Raw genomic sequence first — 10988 nt, 5'->3', positions numbered from 1 at the left:
CAGGCAATGAAAATTACACAGGATAATTCCCTCAGTGCAAACCGAATGACTAATAGCATAGTCTAACTCAGAAACACCTTTTTTTTTCTGCAAAGAGTTTTATTGTTTCATTTGGTCCAATGCATGGGAGAGGTCTCCAGGGTGGTTAAAAGGTTGCCTAGCAGTTTCGGGGTGAGGCTCAGGCAAAAGCCAGACACCAGGGAATGCAGAGGGGGCTCCTTAAAGGCCTCTGGGCTCCAAAGGCTCCTGGTCCTGCTGGAGGGTGAGCCTCACCCAGACCAGCCTCAGGGCCGGCCAGACTGCGGAGGGGAGCCAGGTGTCGCCCATCTTCTTGATGAGCTTCACCTCCTCGCCCAGGAAGTGGTTCTCCCGGAAGTCACAGAGCTGAGGGTCAGTGAGTAGAACCAGGGGGAGCTCCCACCACAGGCCTGGTTCAGGTTCCTCTCCAAGGCCCAGGCGGTCCTTGGCCCTGAGTTTCACCCACTCATCTTGGGGAGGCTCAGCGTGTCCTGGAGAGAATGTGGCCACCGCGCTGGTTTTGCAACTTGAAGAGCCGCTCAGCGCCCTCGCACTCTTCTCCACCAACTCTCGGAGGAAATGGCCCGCGCCCTGGAGAGCCACATCTTCGTGGTCGAAATAGTACCTCAGAGAGAGGTAGGTGGGAGCCCTGCAGACGCAGGCCAGGCGGTTGACAGCAGCCTCCCCCTCCGTGGAATAATTCTGACGGGTTTGGGAGCTCATGGTTGTTCGGCAGTAGGAGTTAAGGTAGAAACGCCGTGTAGGCTGGTCTCGGAGGCTGAGGATGGCTGAAGTGGTTCTGAAGGTGGTGACTGGAAATGAGGTTGGAGCGGGTCGGAGGCTGGAAGAAGGGGCGTCCCTGAGTCTGTTCCGTCCTAACACTGTTGAGATAAGAGACAGATCCAGGACCGCCGAGGGCACTGCATTAGCAACACTTAATTTTCTCTCTTGCCCTCTGGGATTATGTCATTTGAAAAGAATGATGGGCTGCTGGCACCATTTCAATTCTGGTCTTACTTACTCTCTCATTGGTTGAATCCCAATGACTCTTATCATCTAAATGCCCTAAAGATGATATTCCACCATTTAAAAAATTCTTTCCATTTTCCTGGCTTTCCAAATCTCACTTCCTCCTTGAAGCTTCCACAGATATTCCACAGGGAGCCCTTCCCTTTCTGAATTTCTCTGGGCTTCTATAGAGCTTCCTTTTGGTCTTGGGAGGTACCAGTGTGGTGCTTGTCAGAGCAACTCAACTTGCAGCATGCACTCTAGAGGGGTTTGAAACCTGATCCTACTGCAGTGATGGCGAACCTTTTGAGCTCGAGTGTCAGCATTTTGAAAAACCCTAACTTAACTCTGGTGCCGTGTCACATATAGAATTTTTTTGATATTTGCAACCATAGTAAAACAAAAATTTATATTTTTGATATTTATTTTATATATTTAAATGCCATTTAACAAAGAAAAATCAACCAAAAAAATGAGTTCATTTTGTCATAGGTTCGCCATCACTGTCCTACTGTCCGCTAGCAGTGTGACCTTGTACAAGTTACTTAAACCCCCAAGGCGACCTCAGCTTCCTTATCTGTAAAATGGGGATCGTCATTATGGTCTCTACCTCACAGGATTCTTACAAATATTACATGAGTTTATATTTTTAAAGTGTTTAAAGCAGTGCATGGCCCAAAGTAAGCCGTGTGTGTGTGTGTGTGTGTGTGTGTGTGTGTGTGTGTGTGTTTAAATTAACACTCCCTCACCTGATATTGTGTTCCCATCCAACATCACTAACAAAGAAAGAAGGAATTAGTTTATGAGCTTACTATTCACTGAGACATGTGAACTGGTTCCTCTCTGCTCTTAAAAATAGAAATCCTGGTCCTTTTAATCAAAATGAATAGTTTTCAACCTCATGGACTCTACATTGTGGGGTATGAAGGTCAGTTATGAGGTTTATCCCATTACTGCTAATTGTGGTTAAAGTACTGACATTTTAATATAAATATAAGGTTGAATTCTCAAGTACTGTCTTGATTGGGCATGAAAAAAAGGGCAAGGTTGCAGAAAATGAATTGGCAACTTGGGAATCCCTAGAGTGTTTCCCATAAGGGCAGATCTCTGGTAACATGTTGGGCAAATGCTATAAGAGACCCACTTGTATGAGCCATGCAATCCTCAGCCCTTGCTTAGTAGCTCCTTAAAATGTCCCTTGGGTGTTTCATTACTTCAAACTTGGGTTTTTGTAATGAAAATTATAATGTCCTTAAGGCCAAAGGGCTGTGACTTATGAGTCCTTGAAACCCCTGGCATGGCTGGGAATACTGCGTAGATAAATAAGCCCTCACTGCCTGAGCCAGTTGCTCAGTGGTTAGAGCATCTGCCTGTGGACTGAAGGATTTGATTCTGGTCAAGAACACATACCTCAGTTGCTGGCTTGATCCCCGGCCCTGGTCAGAGTGCGTGTGGGAGGCAACCAATCAATATGTCTGTCTCACATCGATGTTTCTCTCACTCTGTATCCCCCCCTTCTTCCACTTTCTAAAAATCAATGGAAAAATATCCTTGGGTGAGGATTAAAAATACGTAAATAAACAAACCCTCACTGGTAGATTTATTGTCAAGATGGGTAGGACAAAGTAATGCCAAACCACAGTTGGAGAAAACCTACAAATAATAATAAAACTCCCCACAAGTCCTAATCCACTTCTTCACTGTTGCAACTCCTAGGAACACTGATTCCATCCCAATTCCTCTCATTCCATAATGAGAGGTGGTAAGAACCAGGAAGTGAGGGGGGTGTAATTATGCTAAGTAAAATAAGTCAGATGGAGAAAGACAAATTCTGTATGATCTCAATTATATGTGGAATCTTAAAAAACAACAACAGACTCATAGAAACAGAAAATAGTGGTTACCAGGAACTGGTGGTGGGGATGGGGAAATGTTGGTCAAAGAATATGAACTTTGGGGGATCTAATGTACAAAATGGTTAATAATACTGTATTATATACTTCAAAGCTGCCAAGAGAGCACAACTTATATGTCCGTAGGTAATGCTCTGGTGGTAATGGTTTTACAATATCTAAGTGTATCAAATTAATACGTTGTACACCTTAAACTTAAACAATGGTATATGTCAATTAGATCTCAATAAAGCTGGGGGGAAAAAGACGTGAGGGACCAGTTTAGAGGTTTATTGAGTGTTGACTCCTGTTAGGAGAGAGAGCCCTGTTTGCGGATCTATTTTGAGTTCAGAGAGTGGCTTTTATGGCATCAGTCACCTCCAGGGGGCAGGAGAGAAAGTGGCATGAATGGAAGCAAGGGCAAACTCGAAAGGACTGTGTGAATAAATGACATGGTCCTTGGCATCTAATAGATAGGCTGTACATGTTACTTAAATCTGAAAGTTTTAATGTCCTTTAAAATGATTTCTTAATTACAGAAGTCCATGTTCAATGTAGAAAAATTTAAAAATACAGAGAGGCAATTGTTAATTTGTGAATCTCACCATAAAAAAATAAGCACTGTTAAAATTTTGGTAGAGCATATTCTATTCCGTATGTATGCATACCCTTACCCCCAAGTGGGATTTTATTATTTTATGTTTCTCATAACTTTAATTGGTAATATCCACTTTTTAAGCTCAACATATGATCATGAGTAGAGGAGAAAACTCTACCCAGTGTTCTAATTTTGGCTCTGACCTAACCAGCCCCTGGCAAGCAGCACAGCCTCTCTGAGTTTTAGATTCCTCATCTGTGAAATAAAGACTTTGAAGCCAATGCTACCTAAGGCACCTTCCACCTCCATCATTCTAATTGCTGATGAGTAATTAAAGGAAGACAGTGTGGTACAGTGGTTGTTGCTCTGGCATCAGCTAGATTTTAATCCAAGTTTTACTTGTGAGGTTGTGGGCAGATCTTGACCTTTAAATGACTCATTATCGTTCCTCTAAAATGGGACTAACAGCCCTAGCTGGTTTGGCTCCGTGGATAGAGTGATGGCCTGTGGACTGAAGGGTCCCGGGTTAGATTCCAGTCAAGAGCACATGCCGGGGTTGCATGCTCAATCCCTAGTAGGAGGCGTGCAGGAGGCATCAGGTCAATGATTCTCTCTCATCATTGATGTTTCTCTCTCTCTCTTCCTTTCCCTTCTTCTCTGAAATCAATAAAAATATATTTAAAAAATAAATAAAATGGGACCAATAATGATACACACCACCTAGGATTGTTGTGAAAATTAAAAAGATAAGACATAAAACACTTAGAGCAGTGTTTGACACACAATAAAGGCTCAACAAGCATTTATCAGTAGCTCTTATCAGTACCTTAGCTCAGGTTCTGGCCTCCTGTGGTAACAGTGAAAATTAATACTAAGGAGTGGAGGACCGGCCAGAACTGATGTGGGTTGAATACCTGCGCTGGGCACTGTGCTGAGTGTTCTCATCTGCACAATCTTATGTAATCCTCAGAACAACCTTACTCTCTATCTGCATGTACAGGTGTGAAAATTGAGTCTAAACGTGCCTGGATTCGTGTAGCTCAGTGGTTCTCAACCTTGGCTGCACATTAGAATCACCTGGGAATCTTGTTAAAATCCTGATTTCTGGGCCTCATCATTAGTAACAAAGAAACAGAATTTCCAGAGGATGAGGCCCAGAAATTAGGATTTTAACAAGATTCTCAGGTGATTCTAATGTGCAGCCAAGGTTGAGAACCACTGGTGTAGCTGGTGAGTGTCAAACCCAAAGAATACGTGCTTTCTGCTAGCTTTGATTGGGCTGAGGGGCTACTGAATTGCTCTAGTTCAGTGGTTCTCAACCTTCCTAATGCCACGACCCTTTAATACAGTTCCTCATGTTGTGGTGACCCCCAACCATAAAATTATTTTCGTTGCTACTTCATAACTGTAATTTTGCTACTGTTATGAATCATAATGTAAATATCTGATATGCAGGATGTATTTTCATTGTTACAAATTGAACATAATTAAAGCATAGTGATTAATCACAAAAACAATATGTCATTATATATTCAATATGTGTTCTTAGGCCACCCCCAAAGGGGTCGAGACCCATAGGTTGAGAACCGCTGCTCTAGTTGGATATTTCATTTCACAACTCAAGCCCCAGCATTTTAGTATCTTCCCCAGTGATACTCAGCAGGTATTTCTTTTTCTTCATTCTAATCACGCCACTTTAACAATTCCACTGTTTGACAGTTACCTAAAAGACACAAGGAATTTTGTATTTTTTAACTGACCCCTGGATATTTACGTTAATAGAGGATGTGAGTTTTATAAAAAGAATTCGTCCTCGTCTTAGAAATATAATTTTATGATTGTAGCTGATGGTCTAAAAACTCCCCAAACCAAACAAAATAACAAAACCTCAGTGGAAGTAACTGGCTCGCAGAGTCATGAAACTGAAGAGTGTGATATTTTAACATGTTGGTTTCCACACCGCTGCCGAAGGACGGCAAACGGAATCGAGGGATTTGGGTTGACCAACTGGCTCTGTGGTTGACCGGCCATGTGAGCCGAAAAGGCCATTTCATTTCTGGCTTTAGGGTTCTCTTCCTGGGAGAGAAACTGAAGACTAGATCGCAATACCAAGTGCCTTCTCATTAAATGCCACCTCCCTTTATGGGGCTGGTGGGCTTAATTAGCGACATCTGTTAGAGAATGGTTCATTCCTGGAAGCCTTCAGGCTACCGCGGGCTGCGTTTATGGATTCCCCCTAATCAAAGTACATGCAGCCAACTTCTTGCGGGAGAAGATGCAAGAATGCACCTAGCAATGAACAAGATGAACGTTTCAAATACTATAAGCCTGGGGAAAGAGCCACAGCTTTCCGTGCTCAGATGGAACTGTGCACAGACGCCTCAAGACTCTCAAGGCATTTCCTTCCCAGCAGCCGGGCTGAGCTGGCGCCCGGCCTGGGGGAGGTTTGCGGCTTTCTCCCTGGGCCAGTCCTCACCCCGCCCCCGCCCCCGCGGGAGCTCGCTCTGTCTGGCGGAGCTCACCCTGCAGGAGTCCAGCACCACGGCGGTCACGTACTCCGGAGAGGGCTCGCGCCCCAGCTGGGAGCTGGTTGGTCGAGGGATCGGGCCACGTGGTCAGGAGCAGATAAGGGGCCTCTTGGAAGCCGTACCCGCAATCCACTGGAGCTACTGCCCAGCTGGGACAGCTGGGAGCGGGGCGCGAACTTGCAGGCAGCCAGTGCCGATCTCTCGGTCCGACGCCGCTTCTCTGCCTAATGAGCTGCACCAGGTAGGTTCGCTGCAGACCTCCGCCCCGGAGCACAGGGGTGCGGGCGGCTGCGGGGAGGTTGGGCTGCGCTTCCCTTCTTTCCGCTCTGCAAATGCAGACCCCACGGGAGGGCACGTTCAATCATTGCTGAGTGGAATCGAGCAGGGGGAGGCCTGGGAGGTGTGGAGATTTGCTCGGTGCTTAGGCGGAGCTGATTTTGGTAACCCGCATCTGAAACCAGAAACTGTCTCAAGGAGAGTCAGCTCTAGTTCTGATTCGCTTATGGATTCCGACTGTCATCTCTTGGTCCCGAACAAAGGCCCCCAAGGACTCCTAGTTTGAGGGAAGGGCACTCTGACGTCGCTGGCTGGGGAGTTTAGCTTGGGGAGAAAACTACAGGACCATATTTGCATTCATTCGTCGTCCTCCACTCTTCTTATCACGGGTTGCCACAGCAAACTCAGCGGCCGAGTTTGAGCAAAGGATGATTTTTGAACTCTTGGCCAGGATTTAAAATTTCGGGGAAATGACTAAATTTTAAAACTGCCTTTCAATAAGTGCAAAAAGTAAAAAATACAAAACAAACCCACAAAGCAAACCTCCCCACAAAACCATCTTAAATGGCTTCCTCAGACACATTTAGCAGACTTCTCGAAAAATCCTTCCTGTTAAGGATTGTTAGACTCACAAATATAGCTTTAGCTTTTTTTTTCTTTTTTTTTTGTTCTAAGTTTGTAGGTCTTCCAGAAAAATCCCAGGACCAATAAATTCTGTGAAGGTTCTTTTACTATCCATTTTGGGATAATGACCTACTTGCTTAGAGCTGCTGTGAAGAGTTACTAAGAAATGCCATGTACAGTATACATACACCTCTTATCTGTAAGGCTAGGATAGGGAAGAAAAGCCCATATGCTTGGCAATACATACTGAGGGCTAAGGGCCAGGGAAAAAATCCTACTTGATGGGCACTTCTTAATTTAATATTGCGGAGCATAGTTTTGTTTAAATTTTAAAATAGCTTTATTATCTTTCTAGTTATAAATATCTATTGCCCAAACATTAGAAAATGCCCCAAAAGTACAAAGACAAAAAACAGATCACCTACAATCCTATCACCCAGAGATAATTAACTTTTTGGTGCATTTCCTATGAACTTTTTTGATATTTATATGTTCATATATATATACACACAATATATATATAAAAATAGTTCAGTTTTCAGGTTATCAGCTTTTTCCACTTAAATGTGTCTTTTCATAGATGTCTTTATACATGAAACATAGATTGTGTGAAGTTTTTAAGTGCATGCTTTGCTGGGTTGCATTTCAGTCGCTTATGAGGAAGAGCATGATAATCCAAGTGCAGAGATAATTCTCTGACTTCACTCACTCGTTTCAGCCTTCTCACTCTCAAAACGGTTCTATGAGAACTTTTTTTTTTTTCAAGTGTGTTACCTTTTCAGAGTTGTATAATCAATTCAATAGCAAAATCAGGAAAGCAGCCAGAGGAAGCACAGAGTCTTATGGCTCCAGAACCTGTCTGGTCATTAACATCACCGTAAGCTTTAAGAGTATATGTAACTCCTTGTCCCCAACCCCAAAGGTTCTGCCTTAGTGACTCTAAGTCCCAGGATTCTGCATTAAAGAAAAAGAAAGAAAACCAACTCCTTAGGCCATTGTGACCAGACAGGTTTGAAAAGCACTGGTCCAGAACAGAGCCAATGGTTTTTAAAGCTACATTAAAGATTACCCCATCCAACCCTTTTATGTCTCAGTTGGGGAATCTGAGACTCCCCAAGTGTTTTAAACAGTTAACCCATGGCCTTGTGACCAGTCAATGATAGAATCAAACACAGAACACAGATCTGATTATAATACTGTGTTTTTTTTTGTGTGTGTTTTTTTTAAATACATATGATAGCACCTCCCTGATACTTACTGTGCAGGCAATAATTTAGCCAATACAAAATAGTATGTGTGAATTTGGGAGCAGGGGAAGAGTATTCTAGATCCAGGTGACAACTACCTTTCTTCTTATATTCCAGAATGATCCAGGTTTTAGATCCACGGCCTTTGACAAGTTCAGTCGTGCCAGTGGATGTGGCCATGAGGCTCTGCTTGGCTCATTCCCCACCTCTGAAGAATTTCCTGGGCCCATATGATGACCTCCAACGAAGAAATTTTGTCAACAAATTAAAGCCCCTGAAACCGTGTCTCCATATAAAACAGGAAGCCAAATCACAGAATGACTGGAAGAGTCCACACAACCAGGCCAAGAAACGGGTTGTGTTTGCAGATTCCAAGGGCCTCTCCCTCACCGCCATCCATGTCTTCTCTGACCTCCCAGAAGAACCAGCGTGGGATCTCCAGTTTGATCTCTTGGACCTTAATGATCTGTCCTCTGGCTTGAAGCTCCATGAGGAGAAAAACTTGATTTTAGACTTCCCTCAGCCTTCAATCGATTACTTGAGTTTTCGGAGCCACTTCCAGAAGAATTTTGTGTGTCTGGAGAACTGCTCTCTTCAAGAGCGAACAGTGACTGGGACTGTGAAGGTAAAAAATGTGAGCTTCGAGAAGAAGGTCCAGATCCGTATTACTTTTGATACTTGGAAAAACTACACCAATGTGGACTGTGTCTACATGAAAAATGTGTATGGTGGCTCAGATAGTGACACCTTCTCGTTTGCCATTGACTTACCCTCTGTCATTCCAACTGAGGAAAAAATCGAGTTCTGCATTTCTTACCAGGCTAATGGGCAGGTCTTCTGGGACAACAATGAGGGTCAGAATTATAGAATTGTTCATGTGCAATGGAAACCTGATGGCGTTCAGACACAGATGGCATCCCAGAACTGTGCCTTCTACCAGGTGCCCCCCAAGACTGAGTTAGAGTCAACAATCTTTGGCAGTCCGAGGCTGGCCAGTGGGTTCTTCCCAGAATGGCAGAGCTGGGGGAGAATGGAGAACTTGGCCTCTTATCGATGAATTAAGCAACCTAGTAAATGGTGTGGACCTGTCATATTCCCCATGTACTTCTAAGTCTATAATATAATGCTCAATATTAGGAAGTCTTCGCTACTTTCCTCCAGTAGGTTTAGGTTTGAGCTTTGAGACCTGGCTTCAAAAAAAGGTAGCCACTTGGAGAATTTAGTGTTGGGGTCTATATGGATGATGCTGTCCAATTTTGCTGTGGAGGATCAAGTAATAGCCTGGAATCCCATTTTTATCAAAGTAATACTTTTTCAATGCCATTTCTCCTTCCCTCTCAATTCACTAGCTTTCACATTGGGCAAGGAAAGGTTGAAGAAGGACAGTTGACGGTGAAGGAAAGCTGTGTTAATGGTATGAGGAACGTCTGGTAAAGTGTTCACAAAGGACTCTGTAGCTCGAGTCAGAGTAGGAGTGGGAGGTCTGATACTTAACTGTTGGTGAGAAATGTAAGATTATTTTGTGTTTTTAAGTTGGTTCTACAGTTCTCTCCTGGGGAAGTAATTTGTAGAAGGGAGAAAAAGATCCAGTCTATGTGTTTTTGTGGAGAAGAACCAAACAAGCTTTAGGGGTGTTGGGTGGTATTGAAGAAAGGTGAATTATAACTCTGGAGAATCAAGATTTTAAGTGAAGCCTTTCTATTCAGACATGATTGATCAAAAACCATGATTTGGGGCAAGTTTAGGCAAATCTGGTTTTGCAGTTGTAATGTTATAAGTGACCTTGTTTGTGATCAAGGCATCATGCTTGGGTTCTCAGTAGAGAATGCTGCTTAACCAAAAAACCATGCCATCACCAGTGGCTAACAACTTGTAGGGGCTCTGTCATGTCAAAGGTAGCTCTTTGCAAGTGCCTTGATTAAACCAGAATATTCTAGTCACTTAACCCAAATATCTGAAGGGTCATCTGATAACTCACGAGTGCTTAGCCTCATAAAAAGGTCCACTCTGTATACTGGCATTCCTCCTGCAATACTGTTGTGTCTTCGAGAGTGTTGTCAGTGTATACAACTCACATCCTTCATATTGAAGGTGACTTACGTTTCCACTACACTTTTTCGATGTGATGTTGGAAGTGAGGACTGACACTGATTCTCAATTCAAGAATCCAGTACCTTGCACATAAAAGTAGCATTCTTTTTCTTGCCTGTATTCGTCTTGTTGTTTCAAGTCTTTGTACCAAGTCAAAATATATTTTTTAAGTGAATGTGAATTGTTTTGGATGTGTTGTAATATATTTGTTTAGAGGTATGCATAAATCCATCCTGTAAGATCTCAAGGACAGTAGTCCCTAAATGTTTGCTTCCATCACTTGTGCATGTCCATTGCGAGGTGTTCAGAGAATGTAGTTAATTTTAACACGTGTGATCTGCCATGCTGAAAAGTGCTATTGGAATAACTCTGCTGTGACAGTATTTGAAGTTTGGTTAGCACCCACAATTTTTTCTACTCTACATGTTTCACTCTCCTATAGCTATCTTAATGAACTTCTCACTTTAAGAATAAAAGTGTTTGATATAAGATCAAAGTATGTTTTCTTTGTCAATGTCATATTTAAGTAAGAAACCATGAACTGAAATTCTCCTGTTTAGTTTAAGGAGAACTGGGCGAGGTTAGTTTGGGTCACCTGAAGGTATTCACAAGTCCCCAGGCTTGTTGTGGGTGACTTCCTACTACCTGATCTTTGGGGCTGGGGTCCAGGGGGCGTGCTGGGACTGTACCCGTGACTGTCACTATC

The 10988-nt window shown here is 43.3% G+C and overlaps 2 protein-coding genes across 2 annotated transcripts; one reads left to right on the top strand and one right to left on the bottom strand.

Annotated features, from left to right (window-relative positions):
- Window positions 1–219: 219 nt before the first annotated feature.
- Window positions 220–6264, bottom strand: LOC106724372 (ferritin light chain-like; the record flags this gene model as incomplete). The annotated part of the gene is made up of 2 exons (XM_014531553.1): window positions 220–899; window positions 6039–6264. Coding segments are annotated over 2 exons (906 nt in total), but the record flags the coding sequence as incomplete, so codon positions are not given.
- On the top strand, window positions 6154–10778 carry PPP1R3C (protein phosphatase 1, regulatory subunit 3C). Its single transcript, XM_005884040.2, has 2 exons — window positions 6154–6285; window positions 8309–10778. The coding sequence occupies exons 1-2, from the start codon at window positions 6272–6274 to the stop codon at window positions 9246–9248; spliced, it is 954 nt and encodes a 317-aa protein (XP_005884102.1). The 5' UTR covers window positions 6154–6271; the 3' UTR covers window positions 9249–10778.
- The last annotated feature ends 210 nt before the right edge of the window (window positions 10779–10988 follow it).

Source organism: Myotis brandtii, unplaced genomic scaffold (genome assembly GCF_000412655.1).
Source record: "Myotis brandtii unplaced genomic scaffold, ASM41265v1 scaffold810, whole genome shotgun sequence".
Taxonomy (NCBI): Eukaryota; Metazoa; Chordata; class Mammalia; order Chiroptera; family Vespertilionidae; genus Myotis; species Myotis brandtii.
Note: the sequence above shows the minus strand (reverse complement) of the source record. Positions and strands in the feature narration are given on the sequence as shown.